At 43.6% G+C, this 26,570-nt stretch overlaps 1 protein-coding gene across 1 annotated transcript in view; it reads left to right on the top strand.

Moving 5' to 3' along the window:
- The window catches only part of ttc38 (tetratricopeptide repeat domain 38), a 59,915-nt gene that overhangs the window by 12,050 nt on the left and 21,295 nt on the right, over positions 1–26,570 (top strand). Inside the window, exons 5-12 of the mRNA XM_084334279.1 lie at positions 6,615–6,788; positions 8,792–8,867; positions 11,094–11,213; positions 12,437–12,496; positions 12,724–12,762; positions 15,835–15,916; positions 16,240–16,405; positions 19,992–20,151. Of these exons, the coding sequence (XP_084190405.1) occupies positions 6,615–6,788; positions 8,792–8,867; positions 11,094–11,213; positions 12,437–12,496; positions 12,724–12,762; positions 15,835–15,916; positions 16,240–16,405; positions 19,992–20,151 (877 nt within the window). The remainder of the gene's footprint in view (positions 1–6,614; positions 6,789–8,791; positions 8,868–11,093; positions 11,214–12,436; positions 12,497–12,723; positions 12,763–15,834; positions 15,917–16,239; positions 16,406–19,991; positions 20,152–26,570) is intronic.

Genomic DNA, 26,570 nt, shown 5'->3' with positions numbered 1-26,570 from the left:
GGATGAGTCCCTCTCTCAGCTTGTTATTTTTACTTGAGGGTAATGATGACAATAACAAGTGGCAAGTTTTTTCACACATAAGCAGGGCTGTGCCTGTTCAAACAAGGTCTTCGGCTGTGCTGGCGTGCATGATGTAAAGCTTACTCTACACATTTGGTGTCGTATCAGGGGTAAGGTGGTGAAGGGTGGGTTTCCCCGGTTTTCCCCTGGGCCCCCCCCCCCCTCCCCTCAAATATGATTTTGTTTACAAAATGTGTGTTGATTCACTATGTTTTTGGGGATACGGTGTAAATCCCTCAGCTTCTGCTGGGGTTGTGCTCTTGCTTAGAGAGAGGACATTTTCCTCTGAATTTTTTTTGTCACTGTCATGTGGACTTAGCAAGGCCTGTGACCAGTACTTAATCGAAGACTTATGTCTTCTCTCATGATGAAAAACGGCGTTCCTCTTACAGTAGTGAGAGTGTACTTTTGCCCTTTTTTGTTGTGATGGAGGGTTGTGTGTATCGTTTTCACGTTTAAGATCCACAACTGGGTTAGGTGTTGGCCTACAGAAGTTACATGTGTAAGCTCTTGTACCAGGGCCCTTGGCCCCTCTCTTGGTCTGTGTTTTTTCTTCCTTTAGGGCAGGGGTCTCAAACTCAATTTACCTGGGGGCCGCTGGAGGTAGAGTCTGGGTGAGGCTGGGCCGCATCAAATATTCCACACAAAAAGGGTTTCAAGTATTAAAAAAAAAAGTACAACTGATCCAATCTTCTCAATCTTTAGCAATAACATTTCAGAACATGAACAGTTCTTCAGAACATGAACGGTTCTTCAGAACATAGGCTTCTCAGTGGTGTCAGTGGACTCATCCACAGCTATGGAAATGCACTGTAAAAAAAAATTATTCTATCACAAAGCTGTTTAATCAAATCACCAGCCAGTATTTCAGTTATTCTGGTTGCTGTGCGATCTGAGGGGGATTTGCTTTTGTTTGCCTTCAAACATGGTCTCCATCACTTCAGTCATACATTATTTTCAAATAGCTACCGTTTCTTGGCATATAGTCACATAATTGGTTTGGTGCTGGGACTCAGGATGAACGCATATTTTTCAGTACATTAACCTTTGAATTGCAGTCGACTTTTCTTTTACTGACCATCTTTGAAAATGCCATATCTTTCTGCTGGCTGCCTGCTGGCGAAAATAGGCTAATAGCTACATTTATCTCACAGAGATAAAAGTGGGAGCGAGTTTACTGTAGATGCGCTGTCAACTCTGCTCCGACTTGAACTGAAAGAGAGAGACAACATGCAGTCCGTGAAGACCCGCCCTACTCCCCTACTCTGCCTCTGATTCGCAGACTGTGGGTGAGGGGGAAAAACGCTGACGGGACGCGTATGTGATTGGACCAGACCCGTACACACAGACAGACAGTGGCAGTGCAGCCGGACATGCAGAGCACTGCTCGCAGAGGAGAGAGATGGCGAGGATGCATTTGCCTTCCACTTTACTTGATATCACTCTGGAATCACGTTTCAACCAAGTCACTAACATAACGTTGCTGTCATGAGCCTGCGCTATGGTAGCCTACAAGTGATAAAATAAATAAAACGTCCAACTCTCGCGCAACGACTCAGCAAACAGTTGCGCGCGGGCCGCATTAACACTAAACTTTGATGTCCAGTAGGGGGCCGCAAAATATCATCGGCCCGCGGGCCGCGAGTTTGAGACCCCTGCTTTAGGGTAAAGGTTTAAAAATTCAGGTGGCAGGTTCGCACATGAGCCTGAAGCCATATATAAAACCAGTTTTTTGCACAGGCAAGGTTATCGTCTGTGGCTGGCGTGCAGAATGTGAAGCTGTTACCTTAAACAGGTATAAATGCGCTTCATGTAGCACGCTATGACTGGTGTCATGGCTCTGCTTTGTCATTGCATTGTATTAGGGGTGAGGGGTCATGAGGGGGTGAACTGATAAACCCTCCCTCCCCTTTTTTCTGATTGGTCAGGGGGTTGTTGGACCTCCTGTCCTTCGGGCTTCCTGTCACGCTGTTGGGTAGGGAGAGGGGGGGGGGGTTCCCTGGTCCTCTGTTATTGTCGAGATGAGTTATGCGGTGCGTGAGAACTTAAATGCGGTGCACAGCATACCGAACGCCCCTTCCGCCGGGGTGCTGTTTTCAGCAGACCCCTTAGGCGCCTGTCTAGTCCGCAGTGCTCCAGGCACAGGTCGAGTCCTTTTGACCTGTTGCCTGGATTGAGGGATCAACCTCTTTGGGGGTTCTTTCCCCGGTGCGCTGCCTGGTCCCGCTGTGGGGGTGTAGCCTCTTTGAGTGCTTCAGGGCGGCGTGCTGTAGGGGGGAAGGGCCTGCTCTTGGATGGGCCCTGTCCGATACGCTGGCGATGTGGGGGGTGGTGTCACTAGTGACCGCCTGGTGGGGTCTCGATGCTGCGGCGTCGTTGGCCTCACCAGGCCCCCTTTTTCCGGGGGGTCCTGACCCTTCCTGAGGCTGGGTCCTCCTTCGCGCTCCGCTGCTATGGCCTTGCCACGGGGTTGGGTTCTTGACCTTGACCCCGTGATATTAGGGATTGTAACAGGTTTTTTTTCCTTCCCGTTCGTTCCCTAGTGGCATGTGGGTTGTGCGCCTGTGTAGTCGTGGGTTCTTCTGTGGGAAGGTAAGTCCCACGATCTGCTCACCCTGTGCGTTTGAGTTGCTAAACCCTCTTCGCACAGTCGGATCCGATTCCCTCCCGTCGTCCACTAGGGGGGTCCGGGGGCTCCCCGGTTCTGATGGTTGTGGGGGGCCTCAGCGGGTACATTTGTCGAGCTTCCGCTCTGCTCAGCTCCTGTGTTCCACTAAGAGCGCAGAGCGTAAGCTATACGATATATAACATATGGTTATCCTATAACCATAGTTATATGAGTATAGCGAGCGCTCTGCGCTGACTCACTGAGGACCCAGTGGTCTTCGCCTTCGGTGGTGAAAGACTTGGGAAGGAGCTGTTAGTATGGCCACATCCCCGCTTATGTAGAGGAGCGGATGGGGGTGTGGCCAGGCGGATGGGTGTGTACATGTGAAGAAATGTATTCAGTATTAGACTGGATATGGATATGTTCCACTAAGAGCGCAGAGCGCTCGCTATACTCATATAACTATGGTTATAGGATAACCATATGTTTGCCATTGGTGTCATTAATAACCATGCTGGAATATGCCTTTTCTTCGTTTCGTTCGATTAATACCTAGGGATTAAAGTTCTCCGTCAATTTTCTACCTGCATATGATTTGTAGAGGCATACAATCTATTTTGATGTCGGTATTAGGTAGCCTATATAAACAATAATACGAGAGCATATACAAGAACAATGAATCTCACTGCCATGTAGCCTACGCCATGTGTAGCCTGCCTATATGTGATCAATACAAACTTGAACTTGAATTCCATCATAGATAGATAGAATAGTTTATTGATTTAGAATGGAAATCACACATATACATTTGATCACAATATGAACAGGTATACATTTCTCCATTTACCAATAGGATTCAAATAAACACAATAAAGCCATAGGCTTGTTTCCATTGTGGTCCTTCATCATTGGTGTCAGTGGATTTATGTACTGGTGTGTGGACGTGGGTGTTTGTAGTGTCTGTATGTCAGGATGTGTGGTATAAAAATAAAAATAAAACATACAATAATATTCCATTTTATAGACAATAAAAGAATAAAAAGGAATAACACATATTAAAAACCCTTTGGTCACTACTCCCAGCTTCTGCTACTTATGATCCACCTCTTTAAAACTGGTTTAAAAGTGGAGAAGGGGTTTATGGGCTTCAACTCTATTGGTAGGCTATTCCATTTTACTGCTGCTGAATATAGGAATGAGTTTTGGCCTATTTTTCTATTGCATCTCACTGGAACGATGTCTGTTGTACTACCCCTGGTGGCATGTCCGTGTACATCCCTTACCATGTTAAAATATCCTCTAAGATCATGTCTGTGTGTGCGGGAGCTCACAAGACTGTCACAATGTAAATAAAAACGTGCACTGAAAAGTTACAGTATGCACAGTTGATTATTTGTATGACAGTCAGTAAACCCTTGCAAAAAGTATCCATTTTATTTAATGAATTGAAAACATGCAGCATTGCCTTCCTCCCGGCATGCAGCCACGACACACATGTATCAGGCAAATGTGCATCACTGAGTGGAATCCCTTTCTATTCACATAACTGCATTTGTGATGGAGCTTTGACAGCTACATGGGTGGTACAGTAACAGTCTATTGCTCGATCCATCTCCAATATCACGATGGACCGTGCCGGTGGCCAAAGACCCGAGGGTCAAATTGCGGTACAAATGAAGGAGGTGTCTCGGGTATAGCGGCCTCTAGTTAATATTATGTTCTCTCTGCAATTAGACTGCCCCTCATTCATTCATTCATTCATTCATTCCTATCTGCTATCTCTGAAAACAGTTCCCCGCGAGCGCAGTCAGTGCACCCCATAGTATTCCGATAACCCTATATATAAACCATGCTGCATTCATTCGGAAAGAAAGACCTATTCCAAATGCTATATTTATAGGGTTTGACAATAATTACACTACTGTCGCTATTTTACAATGAACTATAATGAATTACGGGTCATACAGAACACGCCAGTGTTGAGACTAATGCACGGAAGCTTATTTCCGCGTTGCAATATTCATATTCTACTACCGGGCGCCTGGTACGCACTGTCGGAGCTGTGCGTAAATATACGCACAAAGTCAAGCACACGTTCAAATTGATAAGTCCCACACTTTGCTTAGAAATTATCGTACTCACGGGTTACGCACATATCTGTGCGTACGCACCATTGATAAATGAGGGCCCTGACATTGTATATTCTATATTCATATTGCATGTGTTCAGATGGAAAAATTCAGTACTGTATCTACATAAACCCATGTAAATGTTCTGCCCTTTGTTCATTTGCTTAGCGTTTTACTGTACTTGTTCTCAAGAAGTAGCTGAATGAGCTCAGTGGCATCTTTTTGCTTCTGATCATTTTTAGCATGGTGTTATTCACCAAATAATAATAATTTATATTCTCCTTTGGTTCATTAAAATGTACTCAAGCATAGTAACAGACACAATATATCTGACACTGGGAATACATTAGTCCATAGATGTCCATAGATACCAAGAACATGCAAATGGACCTTGTAGTTGTGGAGCAATTCTTCATTTACTTGAGTATGTACTTTTAGGCAAATATTCTGAAAATATGGCTAGGGTTTAACAGGTTAATGCATTTATCATTTTAAAGGTTTTGCGGGTCCTAAATGAATGTTGTTACATGTTGCATGCATGTATCCCCTCCCTACATCCCATTTCCCCACATGGAATGCACCTGATTGGATAAATTACATGTTGGTGCCCTAGTGTGACATCTAGCAGCTGAATGCACATTTAAATATAAAATAATTGTACAAATCGGTTACTTCATGGGAATCTTCTAGAATGTATATTAGAGTTTCACACATATGACCACTATTCCACAGCGAGGCCATTTCACCTATATCAAGCTCTGCCCTCTTTTCTTGACCTTCCAATCACAGCTGTTGCTTTCCTCGGTCAAAGGAATATCTTTTTTCTGGCTTATTCTTGACCCTTTTATCACAAGTTTTGCTTTCCTCGGTCAAGCCAAGAGAGGGAAGGGAGCTTAAGATAGGTCAATTGTACTGGGGAGAGAGACTATCTCCTTAAATCCTTCAGGCGTGTACAATCTCTGAGATCTAGTTTGAGGTTAGACCTCTGAGAAGTGGACATTGCAAAGATGATGTCAAGTCAAGTGTTCCTTTATTGATCCCCGTCATAGCAGCATGGGGGTACAGGCAGGAAAGACAATGGCTACCGGCCATCAAAAGCTATAGACTGGTAGAATTCTGATTTCTAAGGAAATGACCCCCCCCCCCCAAAATCATTGCATCTGAAAGGGTTAAAACTTCCATGGGCCAAAAGCCGACATAAACTGGCCATTTTCTTTTTTTTTATGCTTTGCCAGGGTCATGCCATGGTCACATCACAGGACGATTGTGGAGTTTTACACAATTTTACAAGGGTGTGTGTACTGCATACCTGTAACAATGTATCCAGAAGGTTGAAATGTTCTTGTATCATTTATGTGCTGGTGAGAGGAACACAACTGTTTTCTGCTCATCTTTAGAGTGGAGGAATTAGTTCAGAACACATCTGTTTTCAAGTTCAAGTTTCAAGTTTGTTTATTAAATATCACAATAAAATACACATACTTTACGGTGAAATGCTTGGTTCTGTATGAGCCCCTGAGAGTGTGCTTCATACAGTAAAAAAGAGAAAGTAAGTAAAAAGGTAAGTAAAGAGGAATATACAATATACATACAATATAATCTAAAGTACAACCTAGGTACAGTGAGTAAAAAATTAGTAAACAGTGTGGTACAATGCAGAAAATTAGGTACAAAACTTTGAGGTAAGGTGCAATTGCAAATGAGGTATGAATGTAGTGCAAATCTCTTTAATAATAGATAAATATAATGTAGTGTTAAAGTGAGTGTTAAGGCGAGTGTTTGTTTAAACATTTATCGTCCGTCGATGCTCCATACAGAAGTTTTCCCAAAGCCTGTGACGTGTGGGAAGAGATTCTGGTGGAGCATCCGACTGATTTGCTGGCCTTGAAGTTCGCTCACGACGGTTTCTTCTACACGGGAGCCCAGACCCAGATGAGGGACTCCGTGGCCAGAGTGCTGCCTCACTGGAAGCCCCACATGCCTCTGTTCAGGTGGAGTAACTTTAGTTAGCTAAGTAACTTTAGTTAGTCAAGTAACTTTACTGTTGCTAGCCAAGTAACTTTACTGTAGTTAGCTAAGTAACTTTGAGAAAGGTTTAGTTATATCTTGATGTTTTGGATTTTTAAGTTGAATATTAGGTTTAGTCATGCATATTGATACTTGTTGAGGCCTCTCACAGAATGTCCAGAATGTATCCACCATGTTTGAAGAAACAGTGGTTGTTATTTGTAAAACAACCGTTACTACAGTAGGTGCTAGTATATGAGAAGCAGTTATGTTGGAAGAAAGAGAACTACTCAAACATTCCGTGCAAGGCCTCTGTGATAGTTTGTTTGGAATATTGTCTGGCTAAAACGGCATAATCCTGCTTTGTGAAATACCCTCCAGGCCATAGTCCAGCATGATAAAAGTTTATTCACAACAGCAGCAATAACAACAACAATAACAGCAGACAAGTTTGCCAAACAGAAGGAAAAACACATATTTTATTTATAATCTTCTGCGTTTTGACGCATAATGCAACAGGACACACTTCCGTTTTGAGATCACCATGGCTGTTATGACATGACATACCTACTTTGTTTAGAAACTATGACTTAAAGGAGCACTTCACCAAAAATTACTGATGATTTATTGTGCACACACAAACTGTGTTTGATTGTAAACTGAAGTTCAACTTAAATACAGAGTCCATTGTCAAAAAAGGTCAGCAGAGGATCTACCTGCTGAGAAAGCTGAACTCTTTTAATGTTAGTGCGAAGATCCTGAGCACTTTTTATAGTTTTTATTGAAAGCCTCCTAACTTTTTCTTTTATCTGCTGGTTCAGTGGCCTGTCCATTAAAGATAGGAACAGCCTACAGTACATAGTGAAAGTGTGCTCCAAAATAATTGGAGTAAAACAGAGAGACCTATGTTCTCTCTGGACGGACCATGTGGTCAAGAAGGGGACGAGCATCATTAATCAACCTCTCCACGCTCTGTCTCAGCGGTTTTCACTGTTGCCTTCTGGCCGCCGTTATGACATCCCACCAAGTAGGACCAACCGCTATGCCAAATCTTTTGTCCCCTCTGCTATCAGACTTTTAAACACAGATGGTAGTCATTTTAAGTAGCCTTTTGCACTTGGTTGTCTGTTTTTACTTTTACTGCTGGATTGTGTAATGTATCATGGAGTGTTTCTCTTTTTATTTGCTGTGCTGTCGTTGAGATGTTTTGTTGTTTGTTTGTCTTTGTTGCTTGTTGGTGAAGCTGCAAATATGAATTGCCCCACGCAGGATCAATAAAGTTGTCTGAATCTGAATCTGAATCTGAATCACACACTCTCACAACACATCCAAAAACAGTTTAGCCTACATTTGTTTAGTTTGACGAGTTTGAATTTGGCCACTAGTGATGTCATCTGGGACATTGGAACAGTAGATGAAAAAATATCAGCACCTTGTCTTATAGGGACCTTATCATTTCATTGAACTGTAATCAACACAATGTCCCCGATGACATCACTGGTGGCCATATTCAAGCTAAATTAACATGTGTAAAACTGTTTCGAGTTTTTGGATGTGTGTGACATGTGCAAAGTAAATCAGCAATGTTTTTTGGTAAAGTGCCCCTTTTAAGTACTACTATACTTAAAAGTTTTGAGCTACTTGTAACTTGAGGAATTGATCACTTTCTTTTTTTGTCTATTAAGTTCCATTCGTTTTTGTCCTGTAATGAACTTTCTAGCAGACGGTCGAGTGTGAACATGGAGGCAGTGGGAGCTCTGACAGATCATTAATTGAATGATCATACTGCATGTTTTAAAACCAAATAGAAATCTTATCAGTCTCCTTTCTCCTAATTCTTCACTGTCTTTCTGGCATGTGGTCTCACAAAATCAATACTCACTAATTACTTTACAGATTCTGTTAATCTCATCGCAAACTGAATTCAATCCCAAATCCCAGTCCCTCTCCGTGTTGTAATGGGTATCTTCTGTACCTCTCCTGCCAGCTACCTGAAAGGACTGTACTCCTTCGGTCTCCTGGAGACCCATTTCTATGACCAGGCTGAGAGAATAGCCAAAGAGGTGAGATGTTCCTCCCCATCTGTTAGAGTGAATAGATGGTGTGATAAGTCCCTGTCTGTGATTATCTCTCGTAGGTAATGTGCTGCTAAAGCAATCAGCACGTCACTCATCTGTCTCTCTGCTGCATTCATTGATTGTGAATACGTAGTAGCCATAGTCATCACTGTGACATGAGGCCAACGTTGAGGAACCGGATGATTGGCAGACCTTGAAATATTAATTGAGAATTTGTGAGCTTGGAATGGTAACCAGAGTTACCCTGCTGTCGTTTTGATCTGTTACCACTCACAGCCACAGGGTGCCAATATCCCATACTGCAGCTTTAAAACTTTAGATCCCATCGAGCAAGACTAATAGAAACGACTGTAGAAAGTGTGATAAGTACCTGTCTGTAATTATTTCTTGTAGGCAATTTGCTGTTCAAGTCTGACAATCAGAATAAGTAGTAGCCATAGTCATCACTGTGACACGAGGCCAACTTTGAGGAACCGGATGATTGGCAGACCTTGAAATATTAATTGAGAATGTGTGAGCTTGGAATGATAACGTTTCATTCGCGTCCAGAGTCGTTTTTAGATGCTACGCTTTAAACATGCATTTTGTTACTTTTTCTTGAATCAAATATTGCTGCTTTAGCAATCTAATAGGCTATGGTTTAATTTCATGAACGACACAAATGTAAAACAAGAGCCCAGAGTTACCCTGCTGTTGTTTTCTCTGTTACCACTCACAGCCACATGGTGCCAATATCCCATACTGCAGCTTTAACATTTTTACATCCCAGGATGCCAATATGCCATAATGAAGCTTTATAAAATTTAAAACACAAACACAATTGTCTTTTACTATTATGTACTATTCTACTATGTACTACTATTCGTACTATTCTACTATGCCTACAGTATACTACTACAGTACCTACTATGCTACTATACTAATATGCCTATACTACTACCTACTATGCTATTATGTCTAATACTACTATATACTATACTACTATGTAGGGCTCGGGCTGTCTTAAATACTTTGAAGCTTCGAAGCTTCGTTCGATGGGCATGGGATTCGAATATGAAAATAAAATTCGATTATTAAAAAAATATATATATGAGTTTTTTTTTTTTTTTTTGCTAAATCAACTCTGCCTCTCTTTGTTAACTACAACAAGCAATTCTGTTTGTTATTTAAGATGAGGTCGGACTCGGCACTGACAGATTTGTGTTCATTGTGCTGCTTTTATAAAGCCTCAAATGACGGCTTACAATATTTCATGAAAGCAAAGTGTTTCGTTTGTCTAAGATTTAAAAAGGTTTAAACTTTACAGCACTGACAAAGTTGAACAAAGTGCTGTACAAGTCCCACAACATTAAAAAAAGAATTATTTATTTATTTCGAAGCTTCGAATTAAAATCGAATCTCGGCCGAAGGTCAGCCCTACTACTATGCCTATATGTATATACTACTATGCCTATACTACTACCTATTATGCTAATACTGTATGTCTATACTACTATGCACTAGGGCTGACCCCGATTAGTCGAATAATTGAATAATCGATCGAAAGGAGCCGTAGTCGACTGCCAACCTCTTAGTCGAATATTCTTTTTTATTCGGGGGGTGGTAGTCGACTATCGGCACATTTCGGCCAATCAATCCTTAGTCGGGGACAGCCCTACTATGCACTCAGAGTGAAGAACTCAAGTTTGACACTGCTAGACGAACAATACAATTCCTCCATAGCTGCCAGAGGTCTACCCCTCCTGCTGACCTTTGTAAGTCGCTTTGGATAAAAATGTCAGCTAAATGACTAAATGTAAAATGTAAATGTGATGTTTTTACATCCCAGGGTGCCAATATTCCATACTGCAGCTGTAACGGTTTTTACGTCCCATCGAAGCAAGACTAATAGAACCTTTTATTATCCCGCATTTTTTTACCCACTTAAACAAAGCCTTTTAAAAATGTCCCTTCATCTGCAGAAGCACTAGCCCAGGGCGCACCTTGCCAAGCGGGTTTCTAGGTCTCTCCGAATAGATGTATCCTTTTAATTCCAAGGTTGCAAATTGAGTGTGCCAGCTTTAACTTTCTACTTAGTGCCTTTTATCACAGAAAGGATGTATTGATCGCTCATTCCCCCCCCGAAGCCCATGCTCTATTTTCCCCTCTGTATTTCCTCTCTTCTTCCAATCCATCGCTCTCTCTCTTTCTCTATTGTTCATCCTCTTACAGGGTCTTGCTCTGACACCAGATGATGCGTGGTGTGTCCACTCTGTAGCCCATGTCCATGAGATGAAAGGAGAGGTGGACAAGGGCCTGAGGTTCATGGAGACCACTGAGAAAGACTGGCAGGTAGGGCAGATGTGTGGTCCTATGTCAGTGGGTATAACAGTACTAACACTTGTACGGTTCCAATTCCCACTAGGGGCCAGTTCTTTCTAAGAATACGGTACATTAAAGATCCACTCCAGATGTATTTTAAACCCTAAAAAGGTATTTATAATTAATTTTTTAATAAAATGTCTTTCTATCTTTCCTACAATCCCCCAATTTTTGTCGTTATGCCAATTCCCTTCCTGGTCATTGTGTGCATTGCCCTACTGTTGGTCTGGGGAGGGTGTAGACTATCACATGCCTCCTCCGATACATGTGGAGTCGCCAGCCGCTTCTTTTCAGCTGATAGCAAGGAGTTTCACTGGGAGAATGTAACGCATGCAGAGGTTCACGCTATTTCCCGCAGATCTCCTCCCTGCTGAACAGGCGCCCCGACCGACCAGTAGGAGTCACTGTTTGTAATGTCCAGGACTAACACCCCACCGGCTTCCCACACTGCCAATTGTATTTTTAGGGACAACTGACCAAGCCGGAGGTACCGCTGACAGCTGGATTCGAACCCAGAGTCTCTTTGGTGGTAGGCGAGTGCTTAGACCTCTACGCTACCCAGCCACACCATAAATACGTTTTTTACCACCAAATTGTTCCATAAACTACTGAAAATGGCTTAGCAGCATCTCTACACCTTTAACCTCATTAAGAATGCAAAGAGCTATGAATATGCAAATTGGCAACAAGCACCCCTTGATATTTACCAGGAATTCCAAATCAGCAGCTTTATTATTCTTTCAAGGCATGTCGACACCTACTCAGCTTTGTGTGTATGCGGAAGTTACCTTGGACCGTGATAGGTACGACCTATTAATGACATCACACATGCAACTCAGATTTCAGGGAAGTACAGAGAAAGTCTCCCCCTCCAGGGGAAAAACATGAAAACGGCACTCTGGTGACAAGTTCTGCACAAAACAGAACATAACCATAAAAAGAAACATGTGTGTTTGAGGGAAGCAGATCACGTAAAGGTGCTTCAGATAAAGACATTCACCAAATGTGGTGCGTATGTTATCTCCAGCTTCTCTCCATCCTTTTAGCTACGTGTTCCCAAGGCGGCTCACGTCGTCGTCAGTTCCTGCACGACCTCCTCTTGTGTTCTGTCAAAAGTGAAAAGATAATGTCGACCATGTGAAAAGACAGTCCGGTGAGTTAACATATCAGACATGTCATTTGTTCCGTTCCAGGGATGCGACATGCTGGCCTGTCATAACTACTGGCACTGGGCGCTGTACTTCATAGAGAAGGTAAACATTGTAATGAGATTTCTCAGTCAAGCGCACACTTGTCGGCAGAAGTGTGTGTTGCGTAGAGGTGGGTGTTTACGACTCGCTCCCCCTTGGGGTCTTTGAAGTGTAGAGTTGATTACAGTTAGGAAATTGGTTTGTGTTTACTTCTACGTAACGCAGTATCATTATTTCTCGTTTCTAAATTGACCTGATTCATCATTCGTCCTTTCCCCTTTTTTCTACAGGGACAGTACGAAGCCGCTCTGAACGTATTCGATAGCCAGGTTGGTCCTCCTCCAGTTCTACTAAACGTGTCTCTCGCTAAATGCAATACAGAGGCCCTCCTGGAGGAACGCCTGTGTCGGCTCTGAAGAGCGAGAGTGAAGCCAATATAGGTTGTTTGGTTGTGATTGATAAGGGCAGGTATGAGCAAATTAAAAAGTACATTTTTTTAAAGGTTATGTTCAGAATTGTGGACCCTGAGTCCTTTCTCAGCACAAGCCATGCTTCATACTGGATACCCACAGCTCTGCAGCTAATTAGCAACAACAACAAAAAGAAATGCAAAGTCAATAGGACCATGCCTCTCTGTCTGTACCAGCCCTGAAATCAATGCTGAGACTTACACCACAGTGTGCCCAAAGTAGGTTTCAGCATTTATTTTGGGGCTTGTACAGACTGGAGCGTGGCCCCATTGACTTTTTCTGTGGCTAGCTAGCCGGAGCTGCTTGTATGAAGCATGGATTGTGCTGAGAAAATAATCCTACCAATCAACAACATTATTGATAAGTAGGAAATAGTGTTTATGGGCAACTTACCCAGTCTTACCAGTCTTTTAGCCCGGTATTAGCCCTTATACCGATCAGCACACATACTTTATATTACCCCTGATGTTTGCCTGTGCATAGCTTACTTTATTTTTTATTTTTGCTTTGTTTACAAGTCATACTATATAGTTTCAGCCACTAGATGTCACTAGAGCACCACATAGGTTCACCGTTTGAACCTATCAAACTGACTGATTGATTGATTGATTGAAAACTTTATTAACAGATTGCAGAATGGGTACAATACAGTACAGCTCAATACACACAATTGTTAAGGGGATGCAGACCAGAGAAAGACTTTAGTCTTGTTTACATCAGGGTCCCCCATTTTCAATTCATCAGGACATATATGACATACATGACATACAGATAGACAGTACTGCTACATCTATACATTTATGACATACCAGATTTGCAAATACAGTACTGTTTGTGATACAAAAAGAGTCCAGAAAAGGGAGTATATACATTTGACGTAAAAACTGTACATTGGAGGAGGTTTGGTGAGGTTGGGTGGGGGGGGGGGGGGTGGGGGGGGGTTGGGTAGGAGGGGTTGGGGGGGGGGACACTGTACAACTGTACAAGCAAAACTGTACATTGGAATATTGACAACCATACTAGGTAATTTACTGTACATTGGAGGGGGTTGGGTTAGGACATTTACAGTAGTACGAATTGCAGTCTCCCATAGGTGTTCTTTGAGAGTGGTTTTGAAAGTGAGTAATGATTCACATTTCTTTACAGCTTTAGGTAGGGCGTTCCACATTGATGTGGCATAATTGCTAAACGTGTTTAGTCCCTTGTTTGAGCCGAATCTGGGTTTAACATGATTTGTGGAGCTCCCTCTGGTGTTGTGATCGTGGTATTCACTGACCTTTGGGAAGTATTTTGACATGTACATGGGTACCTTGGTCGTGTAGTGTATCTTGTAGACCAGGCCCATTGCAAGTTGCTGTACTCTGTCGTCTACTCTAAGCCATCCTAGGTTGTCAAAGTGGGCAGGGGTGAGGTGGGTTCTAGGAGTTTAAGCAGTAGTCTGACCAGTTTGTTTTGAGATGTTTGTAATTTTGTTTTTAGCGCCTTTGAGGTGCTTTGGTACCATGAGGTGCAAGCATAGTTGTAGGACCCTTGAATGAGTGCTCCTGCCAGAGTCTTCAGGGTATTCTTGTTTACCAGAGAGGAGCTCCGGTACAAGAATCGAGTTCATTGGTTGACTTTTTTTAGTACATTGGATGCTATTTTGTCACAGGAAAGATTAGCCTCTAGGATGGAACCCAGGTAGGTAATTTCATCTTTCCTTGTGACAATATTGTCACCCACTGTAACTGAGAAGCCGTCGGTCTTGCTGAGTTTCTTATTTGAACCGAAGAGAATGGACTCTGTTTTGCCCATGTGTAATGATAGTTTGTTATCAGCGAGCCATATGCAGATTTGGCCTAGTTCCGAGCTGAGGGTTTTTTCAACCTGTAACTTGTTCTTGTCAGAGACCAGCAGGGCTGAGTCGTCCGCAAACAGGAACAAGTTGCAGTCACAAGCTGACGACATGTCATTTGCATAAACTAGGAACAGTAGCGGTCCTAGTATGCTTCCTTGTGGAACACCACAGCTCACTGTGAGGGGGGGGGGGATAGGGTACCGTTTACCTCCACAAACTAGGCATTGCAGATCAAATATGACTCAAGAGCCAGCAATATCATATCAAACTTACCACTAAAAGATGTTGTCAGAAGCATATTTTAGGTTAAACTTTTTAGGTTTTGCCCAAAGGCTGACGCCCAGAAACATCCAGAGACAGAAAAAGAAGAAAATCTAGGCAGAGGGAAGAGTCTCTTCACATAAAGACACAGACACACACTTCTAGTGGGTCATAGTGATGATTGAGAGAGTCTACACAAAATATGATTCTCTCTCTCTCTCTCTCTCTCTCTCTCTCTCTCTCTCTCTCTCTCTCTCTCTCTCTCTCTCTCTCTCTCTCTCTCTCTCTCTCTCTCTCTCTCATACTTCCCATTTCCCCACATGGAATGCATCTGATTGGATGAGATTATATGCTGGGGCCTCGGCGGGTTGTGGTGTTAAAGAGGCTGATGCTTTGACTCGCTGGGGCACCGGACTCGGGGTCTTCGAGGGTTGGGGATCGTGGTTGATGGGGGGGGGGGCTCGGGTTGGTCACTGTGCAATCTGTCTCAATTATTGTCTTGTCATGTTGTGTTAAGTTGTTGCATTGGGATGTATTTTATGTATTATTATTATTGTATTGTGATATGTCTTTGTTTCATGTTTAAAAGAAGAAAAAAAAAAGATTTGATCACAAAACAAATATTATTTGCTGGTGCTCTAGTGCGACATTTAGTGGCAGAATGTTACCTATAACACCTTTAATGCAAGACAATTGACAATCAAAGTACAGAGCTGTGTTCTTTACGGTAAAAAATAGTCATCATAAACATATACTGTATACTGCGTTAGGTATAGCATAAAGTGTTAAAATGTCTTCTATTTATATCTACCGTATCTTCTATCCACCACAAGGTGTCAAAACGCTGTGCTGCCACCGGAGCCATGCTGGATACTGTAGATGCCTGCTCGATTCTCTACAGACTGGAGATGGAGGGTGAGAGATGCTCCCCATAGTTTCCCAATGGCTGGTTGGCACTAGGGATGCATTGATATATATATACTGTATTTATATGTGTGTGCGTGTGTGTGTGTGTATACAGTATATATATTATATATATATATACCCACTCATATCAACCAATATCAGTCAATATCGATATGGTTCTTGCTAGACATTTTCTACAAATTCAGTTATTAAACAGGGATATGTATATGTAATGTCATATTAAGTAATAATCACCTTTTTGGGGGGGGGGGGGGGTGTGCCCCTTTAAGTCCTTTCAGTCCTTTCATGTGATATCCGTGTGTGTGTGTCAGGTGTGTGTGTGAAGGACCGCTGGCGAGAGCTGCTTCAGGTCACGCTGCCCCACACCGATGACCACGTGACCCTGTTCAACGACCTTCACTTCCTCATGGCGTCACTGGGAGCGAAGGAATCCGGGGCCTCCCACCAATTGTTGGAGGGCCTCCAGGAGAGGGCCAAGTACGCTTCTCTGCACCACCACACACACTTGATCCTCCTCACCGCTGCGTACCTTCTATTTACCACCACACACATCTGATCTTACCGCTGCGTACCTCGACACACTGCCTGCCTTACATCACACCCACCACACACGCCTTACATTAAACTAAAGGAACATACCGACATCATGGAAAATGCGCGTACCGTTTTCTCCAGAGTCAAGACGAGAAGATAAGATATCAATTTCCTCTCTGCGTTCAGTAGAAAGCTATCCAGCTGCAAGCACAAAGAAATTGAAGTGGATGCGGACCAGCTAGACTAGCTGTTGGCCAAATACACCTCTCCCGGAGTTTTAAGCTAGGCTAGTGGTCCGTATCCGCTTCCATTTGTGCTAAGCTAGGCTAGCTTGCAGCCGGATAGCTTTATACTGAACACACAGAGAGGAAATTGGTATCTTATCTTCTTGTCTGACTCTGGAGAAACAGTAAGCACATTTCCCATAATGTTGATGCGTTCCTTTAAACCAAGAAGGAGTGATATGAGCACAGAGAAACATAGAGGCAGTGCATTCAAAGGGAATGAGAAGCTGAAATGCATCTGGGTTTTGTGTCTCTGACAGGCCTCGAGCTAGCAGCTGTAGCCAGGGTGGACTCGTTTGGTTGTGATGTGTTTCGAACAAACCCCTGACATTTAGTTGTCACACAGCAGCTAGTACACAGTGTACGTAGGCCACATGATGAGACAGAGGTCATAGAAAGCCATGAAAAGATGCCACATGATCAAAAACAAACCTCCAAGAAATGTGTTCTGTTCCTTATTCTACTGTATAAGGGCATGCGTCCACTTAGCTCACATTTCCAGCAGAAAAACGCTGGCAGTGCGCTGGTAGTACTGGGGTGGAGCGCGTGCGGTGAGAAAAAAAAACGCAGCGCGAGCCTTTTGTAGCTATGACAACGAGCTGTCAGTCACCAACCTACCTGATGACGAGAGAGAAAGAACTCTAGCGACACCTACATGACAGCCATCTTGTAATAATAACTTTTATCGTATTTTACCGCCACGGTTTTGTACATATAGTATATTTTAATATACTTTATTGTATATTAATTATATATATATCATTTACATTTACATTTAGTCATTTAGCTGACGCTTTTATCCAAAGCGACTTACAAGTTCTGTACAACAAGCCATCAGGAAGAGCACAACTCTATCAGCTGAGTAACAATGTTCATCAAAGCGTTGAGTGCTACAGTGTAGGTTAGTTTATTAGGACAAGTGCATGACAGTATGGTTAGTTAGGGTTAGATTTTTTTTTTTTTTTTTTTTTTTTATTCAGATAATGGTTGAAGAAGTGAGTCTTTAGTCGACGGCGAAAGATTGGACGTGTTTCGGCTGTCCTAACTGGGGTGGGTAGTTCATTCCACCATTGTGGGGCAAGGACTGAGAATAGGCGACTTCTCTTTGATGACCCTCCCGGAGCTTGGATAGGAGTAGGTCTGAGGCGGCCAGAAGATGCAGAGCGTAGGGGTCTTGAGGGTGTGTAGTTAGAGACCATTGACCGGAGGTAGGCGGGAGCAGTTCCCTTTGCCGCACGGTATGCTAGGTCAAGGGCCTTGAAGCGGATTCGTGCAGCAATGGGGAGCCAGTGCAGGTCCCTAAGAAGTGGGGTGACATGGGCCGACTTCGGTAGGTTTGAGATCAGGCGGGCCGCTGCGTTCTGAATGAGTTGAAGAGGCTTAGTGGCAGTGGCCGGGAGGCCAGCGAGCAGTGCGTTGCAGTAGTCGAGGCGGGAGATGACTGTTGATTGGACGAGGAGTTGGGTGGCTTCTTTTGTCAGGAAGGGGCGTATCCTTCTGACGTTGCTCAGGAGGAATCGGCAGGTTCTGGTTGTCGCTGCGATGTGAGCAGAGAAGTTCAACTGGTCGTCGAGGACAACACCAAGGTTCTTGGCGGTCGGGGACGCGGTCACAGCTGCATTCTCGACTGTGATGGAAAGGTCGGTCAGGGGGGAGGATTTGGCCGGCAGGTGGAGCAATTCTGTTTTGCTTAGGTTCAGTTTGAGGTGGTTGGTCGTCATCCAGGCGGAGATGTCGGACAGACAGGCCGAGATCCGCTCAGAGACGTGGATATCTGAGGGAGGGAAGGAGAGGAAGAGTTGAGTATCGTCGGCATAACAGTGGTAGGAGAAGCCATGAGACGTGATAATGTTACCCAGTGATTTAGTGTAGAGGGAGAAGAGAAGGGGTCCTAAAACCGAGCCCTGGGGGACACCCGTCCGCAGGGGGCGGGTGGCCGACAGGGTCCCTCTCCATGACACTTGGTAGGAGCGGTCATTGAGGTATGATGACAACCATGTCAGCGCAGAGCCAGCCACTCCCATTCCTGCGAGGGCCGCGAGGAGGATCTGGTGGTTGACTGTGTCGAAGGCTGCAGATAGATCTAGGAGAATCAGGACAGAGGAGAGGCCTTTCGCTTTTGCTAAGTGAAGTGCCTCTGTGACCGCAATGAGGGCTGTCTCTGTGGAGTGACCAGTCCTGAAGCCTGACTGGTTAGGGTCTAGGAGGTCATTCTGTAAGAGATAAGCAGTAAGTTGGTTGGATACAGCACGTTCAAGTGTTTTAGAAAGGAAGGAGAGAAGAGAGACAGGACGGTAGTTGCCTATGACGGTAGGGTTCAGGGATGGTTTTTTTATGAGGGGCGTGACTCTGGCTTGTTTTAGGGAGGTGGGGACCACCCCCGAGTTGAGTGAGGAGTTGATGGTTGCAGTTAGGAATGGGAGGATGTCTGGTGCTATGGACTGGAGGAGTGGGGAAGGTAGCCGGTCCAGCTGGCATGTAGTCGGACGGTTCGACGTTACCAGTGTCAGGGTCTCGGCTTCTGTAATGGGAGAGAAAGATGACAGAGTGAAGGATGATGTTCTCGATTCAGCATTTGGAATGGGTGGGGGTTGGGAGAAGGAGCTGCGGATGTTCTCCACTTTTTCCTCAAAGAATACAATATTATTACATGATACCACAGTTCGCCCTTTGCTTTTATTAGCTTTTTATTAGTGTATTCGTGTAGTTATTATTATTTGTGCCGTCTCTTGTGGGTAGACAGGCAGGCAGCTCCGGTGTCAGGTTACAAACAGAGTGGTAGATATGATAGGCTGTGATTGGTTGTCTGAAAAGACGCTCAGCGCATCGCTCTGAAAAGTTCAGAAAGTTTCAACTTTAAACGCTGTGTGCGGCCGCACAAAAAAGCTGAAAGGCGCTGAAAAAAGAAGCTGACAGCAGCGCATTTCCTATAGCCGGCCGCATACGCTCCCTCCCCATTGGGATACATTGAAAAAAGACGCTTGCGGTCATAAATATGAGGCAGGTGGACCCGGGCCCTAACTGTATAACTGTATATTGTATAGTAGTGTACATAGGACTCATAATTTTTTTTATTTTATCTTAGTACTTTTATCATGTCTATTTTATTTCTATTCTATTTTATTCAATTATTATTTGTATTTTTTGCACAATCGAAGCAGGCATGGCCACCTTCATTTCACTATGTCTTGTGTATGTATGTGATGAATAAACCTCTTGAATCTTGAATCTACTCTGCCTCACAGAGAACCAGGGGACAACTATCAGCACGGGCTGGCGGAGGTCCTGGGTGTGCCCATGTGTGAGGCTCTGGTGGAGTACGACCAGGGTAACTACAGCCGTGCCGTGGAGCTACTGCATCCTGTACGCTACCGCGTGGCAGAGATAGGTGGCAGTGATGCACAGGTGAGGACAGTGGGGATTAGGGAATGTTCATATTCATCATCTATCTGCGATGATGTGATTGTTAGATTATTTGATATTGTGAATCGTGATACGGTATACTTGCTTTTAACCGTGCATACGAGTAGACAAAGAGGCTGCCATTGTTCACATACTTGCCTGCATATTTTGCGTGTACCTGGAGGGTTGAAACGTCTATCCACTAGGGGTCAGATCAGGGCCGAATCCTCACTCGCCAAACACGTAGATTTATATAGAAGAAGAATATTTTCCTTGTGAACTATCCAGATTTGCAGCATAAACATAAAATATGGCGACACTCAAGGAGGTTATGTTGAGATCACGCCAGAAAAAGGTCTCGGACCTGTTTTTTTGCAACTTTCCATGTGGACTTTTAGCGTTTAGTCTGTCACATCCACACTGCCCCCACTGTTGACACACTTCATTGCATCTTTCGGACGCGTAGCGTGAATTTCTGAGGCCTGAACGCGTATTTAAAAGTATACCGCAACTAGGGCTGTCACGATTCGTCGACCATGTCGACGTAATCGACCATGACATTTTGTCGGTTTGCATATTCATGTCCGACACATCGTATTGTTGTTACTTGTATATCTTTTGCGGTGGAAATGGCAGACATTCAAAGTCATAACATTCACAACGTGTAATCTAACTAGTGCGCAATGAGTCACGTTAGAAATGTAAAGATGTAAAAATGTAAAATGTTAGAAACTTCTCTTAAAGGGGAACTATCTTATAAATGGCCTTTTTCAGTGTTTGGCATTGTTTCCTAGCTATGTGGACTTATATTAATATGATCTATGTCTCTAATTCTCATATTGGCGCATTCTTCCAATTCTCCTCTCACAATATTCACCCTCACTGAACTGAGTCATCTGAAAATGTGCTGATTTGTGATGTCAGAGAGACTCAGCTGCATGATAATCTGCTGCGGGCGAGACTCAAACGGGCCCAGGCTCAAAACGGCTTAAGATCTTGAGGTAGAAAAATGCTGTTTTTGAGGACTTGATTAGAAATACAAAACAATGAATTAAAAAAATATATAAATTACAGAGGTGTTCCATAAACTCACAGGAATTGTGTAAAAGTGCCCAAATAGTGAAAGAAATAGTAAAATAGTTCCCCTTTAACTCTTTGGACGCCACTGACTTGAGCATCGTTTGTTCCTACCACGCCAACGCTCTAAAAGATAGGAATAAGTGGCGGTGTTTGCAGGGCTATATATATTCTATATTATAGCTATGGACAGGGCCGCCGCAAGGGGCGTGCGAGAGGTGCGGTCGCACAGGGCCTTGCGCGCCTAAGGGCCTCGCAAAAAAAAAATATATATATATATATATATATCTTTTTTCTTTTCTTTTTTTTTATATAAAAATAAATATAATGTTAACAATCACTTTCCATCACAGACCAAAAATCTAGTTTTGCTTACATCCATGCTTATATATTTCACATTAGACACCTGCCTCACTGCCTGCGACAGGCAGCGTGACTGTGTGCGTCATCTATCTGAAGCGGCCCGCTATAAATATAAAAAGCTGCCATTAAGCGCTGGCACGTGGACTAGTGGTCACAGGTGTGTGTGTAGTAAGGTGGATGACTGAGTCAGAGTTGTGGTACATTCTTTTAAACACAATGTCGACGAGAGAACGCGATAAAGGGCGAAAATTTGGCTCCGGGAATTTACAACGAAAGAAAGCAAAGAAAAAAGAAGTGTTCAATAACTCGCTGAGAGGTTCATTTGATAAATTTATAACAAAAAACAGCGACCCGACCGAAGCAGCCACAGCCACAGGGCCTCGCAGCGCCGGGACAACCGAAAATGGGAAGAATTATGCTTTGGAGAAGCTAGCTAGACAAAATGTCAGAAGTTTGGAAGCATTTTAAAATTGAAACACGTGCGTTCAACGTTATACCGGACGCGCGCCGCCAGGACGGACGTTTCCATATGGAACGCATAGAGAAGTGCCCGCGTGGGATATTGATTCAACGTCAAGATGGGACCGAGACGGAGGGATATACACGACGTGGTACATCAGGAGGACGCAGTCAACTCAAGGAAAGTGCAAACGCTAATGTTTTCTGAGTGGAATCGCCGTATTCTACTAGTGCTAGGATTGCTAGTGGGAGCTAACTGGCTAAGTGGCTCTGCTAGCCATCCGAGTGCTAACACTGCATATTTCTCTCACTATGAATTGAAAATGGGGGACCGTGATGTAAACAAGACAAACGTCTTTCTCTGGTCTGCATCCCCTTAACAATTGTGTGTATTGAGCCGTACTGTATTGTACCCATTCTGCAATCTGTTCTGCAATTCATTCATTCACTCGTATGGTGAATGTAATGCGAGCCGCCGCGCTCGACTGGGGCTATTTCAAGGGAACAGAGGGGCTTGTCTCGCTTCGCCAGTTTCTGACAAAAATGCGTCAAATTGGTTACTAATGTGAAAGATCGTTATCGACAGATACTCAAAATCACATGATCGGGATCGGGAGCAAAAAAAGGCGATCGGGACATCCCTAGTAATCAATAATCAGAAACGACTTCTATCTATCTATAAAATATAGATTTAGCTCTACAAACAACATCACGCACAGGTAAACCTTGTTATGAGAAGCTGGCCTTATAGAGTGAGATTAGACGGATCCCAGTGGCCGCGAAAGTGGCAAAAATAAGTATTCATTAATTCATTAATTCATTCATTCATTAATGAATTTATTATTATTATTATAAAAAAAAATGTAAACCTTTATTTCGCACAGCCAGGGCCTTGCATTTAAATTTCGCACAGGGCCTCTCATTTCTCCCATACGGCACTGGCTATGGATACAATACTATGGCCCATTTGACATCAACTATCTATCGTTCAATATGTGAAAAATAATAAATGTTTCCATCAATACATTTGTGTGTTATACCGTGGTGAATATAAGTATAGTTTTAGAGTGATCCTGTCTAATAATCCCAGAAAACTACGATATGCAGCAAAACGTGAATTTCACTAAAAGCGTTGCCGTTTCTCGCCTGGACACGCTACTATTTCCAAATCAAATGTATATAATGGGTATTATGTTTCATCATGAATGCATGAAGGGGGGGCGGGTCGTTTTTGATGCTTTGATCGTCACCAACGGCATACGTTGTGGAGTAACGTTTACACACACACCTTGCGATCGAGGTGAAATCATGGTTGGATCAAAGCAGGATTGATATAATTTAGTCCTTACCTTTACTAGGAGGTACCCCAAAAAGAATATTCCCATTGTCTGATCGCGAGTCCAAGTATTGGTGTCCATCGTGTCGACAACATAATCCACCACAACAGATGCATCGGGGGCATTTGACGCTTCTCAATGCGATCAGGTTACCCGCTCGACTCGCCTGACAAAGAAAAGTGTGCCCGGAGACATTTGAACGTTGCACAGGCCAAGATATAAGGTTTCAAAGGGTGCTCAATACTGCCACCTGGGAGGATGCGGCCGGTATTGCACTTTGGCATTCTCAGGATGATTCACCATGTTAACCCTGAGTCCGTGTGCCTGTAATGAATGGAAATATCGAATAAAAGAAATAACGATGAAAACCCGACTATACTCGGGTCTGGCGCTGAACGGTCGGCGAGATAACCCGACTATCCTCGGGTCTGGTGCTGATTAAGTTAAACCACTATTCGTGATTAAATTTCTGCCTAGAGCCAGGACTCGACAGTGTGTTTCGCACGCATTTGATAACTTCTGTGTTTCACGTCAACTCCAGCTGGAAGGGAGGGGTTAAGCCCAATACCCCCACCTTAAATTTTAGAAGCTATGACAGCTTTTCAGCCCTGCATTCTACAGCCTGTGATAACTCCTCTTGCGAGTCACGTTGTTTCTATGTAAACTCTGCGAGCAACAGGTCCAATAAATGCGTCTTAACACTTTGCGTGCCGGGAAACGCTTTACAGCGTCATTCCCGGCCATGCTCAAGTTGCCGAAGGACGCTTTACAGCGTCTTTAATATCAATATTTCAAAAATCTGTGATCGGATTCATATTTCCCCTCCGCTGGCCTGAGATCCACCAGGAGGACCCACTGAGCTCTCTGGCGGTTCAGGAGCGCCATCTGGTGGCCGATCGGCGCAATCGCCAAACAGGAAGTGCTGTGGAGGTTGTGCTGGTCGGCCATATTACTTCCGGGCACTCGGTTTGGCTCCCGGCACTCTAGCTCGTCACAATATATAGCGATCCATTGCCAATAACTCGATAAACAACATGATTTGGACGTATATAGTATTATACAAGCTGGAAATGGTTCATCAGGATAAACATTCCATAATCGAAAACGGTCTACACCACGCTGATCATCCAACGGCGCGAGGAAGATCCGGTAAGATTCAGCGTTATTTTTGAACGTGTTCCATATAAACTGTTATGATGAACATATGACCCACACTAGATGAATGATATAACGCTGCCCACGGAATTATAAACGATCCCCCGCCCATCCGGTCATCATCAGATCATACGTAGATCATTCTAGAAGTACGTCCAATTGAAATTTTTTATATCGCCCCGATTGCCATCAAACTGTATTTCATCATCAATATAATGCATTTGGGGCTATAGATTACGTTCTGGAGAAAGCTGCAGAAAGAGATGAAAACATACTTATACATTAGACCATACTTTACTATGAATATGTGAATGAAAAAGTTTAACGTTGCTACACAATGAACAATACATATAGGACTTTGAATGGGCCCTAATAATGGCAATGTAGCAATAGAATTTAAAAAGTTATAGCCATGCAAAGAAGGGGTACTTCTCCATAGACAAATAGAGCTGGCAATCTATGGTATATCATGAATTTAACCCAGTAGCGGCTGCTGGTTCTCTCTCCACTAGGGGCGCTATACCAAACATGTTGCAAACATGTACAGTACCACGCAACCGACTCATGGCAAGACGTGAGCGATTCGACTCACGCTCACGGCAATGAATCGGCTCTTATGAACGAGTCGCTCAGCTGTTACTACAACAACACACAACCAGTCAAATAAAGTATAGTCTAATTCACAACTTGAAACACAATATATAAATAGAAAAGTAGAAACAAAACTCGCTCCGTCTCCAAACACACGCAGATCTGTCCCTCTCTCCTTCTCTCTCTCACACACAGCGCGACGTGGAATCGATTCGTTACACAATCAGACCTATTATATACCAAGAATAACTTCAGTATGAGTACAGGGCTGTACACATATTTTGCATATTGTTAAACGAGCCAAGGCTAGCTATTAAACTATCGATATGAATCGAAAATCTGGGACCCTGATGTAAACAAGACAAACGTCTTTCTCTGGTCTGCATCCCCTTAACAATTGTGTGTATTGAGCCGTACTGTATTGTACCCATTCTGCAATCTGTTAATAAAGTTTTCATTCATTCATTCATTCAAACATAGACGATATTGAACAAGCCATAATCCACGTATTTTCAATCCAAAGAGAGAGAGAGAGAGAGAGAGAGAGAGAGAGAGAGAGAGAGAGAAGAGAGAGAGAGAGAGAGAGAGAGAGAGAGAGAGAGAGAGAGAGAGAGAGAGAGAGAGAGAGAGAGAGAGAGAGAGAGAGAGAGAGAGAGAGAGAGAGAGAGAGAGAGAGAGAGAGAGAGAGAGAGAGAGAGAGAGAGAGAGAGAGAGAGAGAGAGAGAGAGAGAGAGAGAGAGAGAGAGAGAGAGAGAGAGAGAGAGAGAGAGAGACTCACTGTTTAGTTGACACGTCCAGGGCAGGAGGGCTTGCCTTGATAAAGTGTATAATCCACTGTTGATGTATTCCAGACCACTGTCCACTGTGTCCAGACTGCATCCGCCATATAGCTTGTTAGCCAAGTGTTAGCTTGTTAGCAGTTAGCACCACACAACACAAGTACTTCATTCCTTTGTCCATTTCCGCGTCGAACAGACTGCAAACTACCTGGCGTTCTATCGCCATGCTCTAAGACAAACTCTAACCTTAACCAACTTTGAAAGAGTGCCTAAGCTTAACAGTCTAAAGAACTTGCAGTCACGGCACGCTCTAAGACAAACAGCTGCATCTCACAACAACACAACTATCTCTACCACCAACGGACCAACCTAGGAATAAGCTAGAATTGGAACATTAGAAATTGGATTCGGCCAATCAGAGATCGTCTCTGTGAAATTCTGCTACGGAAAAAAATACTGGCGTTGGCCAATCAGAGAGCGTCTCCGCGAAATGCGGCTACAGAAAACCGCTTCAAATCGCGCCCGGATTCCAACATAATAGTCATATTTCAACGCACAACGCGTTACGCACTGATTGGCTGCGACGGATACAGCGATCAAACCGTGACGCGCACTCAGAGCGCTATCGCGTCTAGCCCGGGCCGAGAAATACAAAAAAATT

This window comes from Notolepis coatsorum (assembly GCF_963971535.1).
Source record: "Notolepis coatsorum genome assembly, chromosome: 18".
NCBI lineage: Eukaryota > Metazoa > Chordata > Actinopteri > Aulopiformes > Paralepididae > Notolepis > Notolepis coatsorum.
Note: the sequence above shows the minus strand (reverse complement) of the source record. Positions and strands in the feature narration are given on the sequence as shown.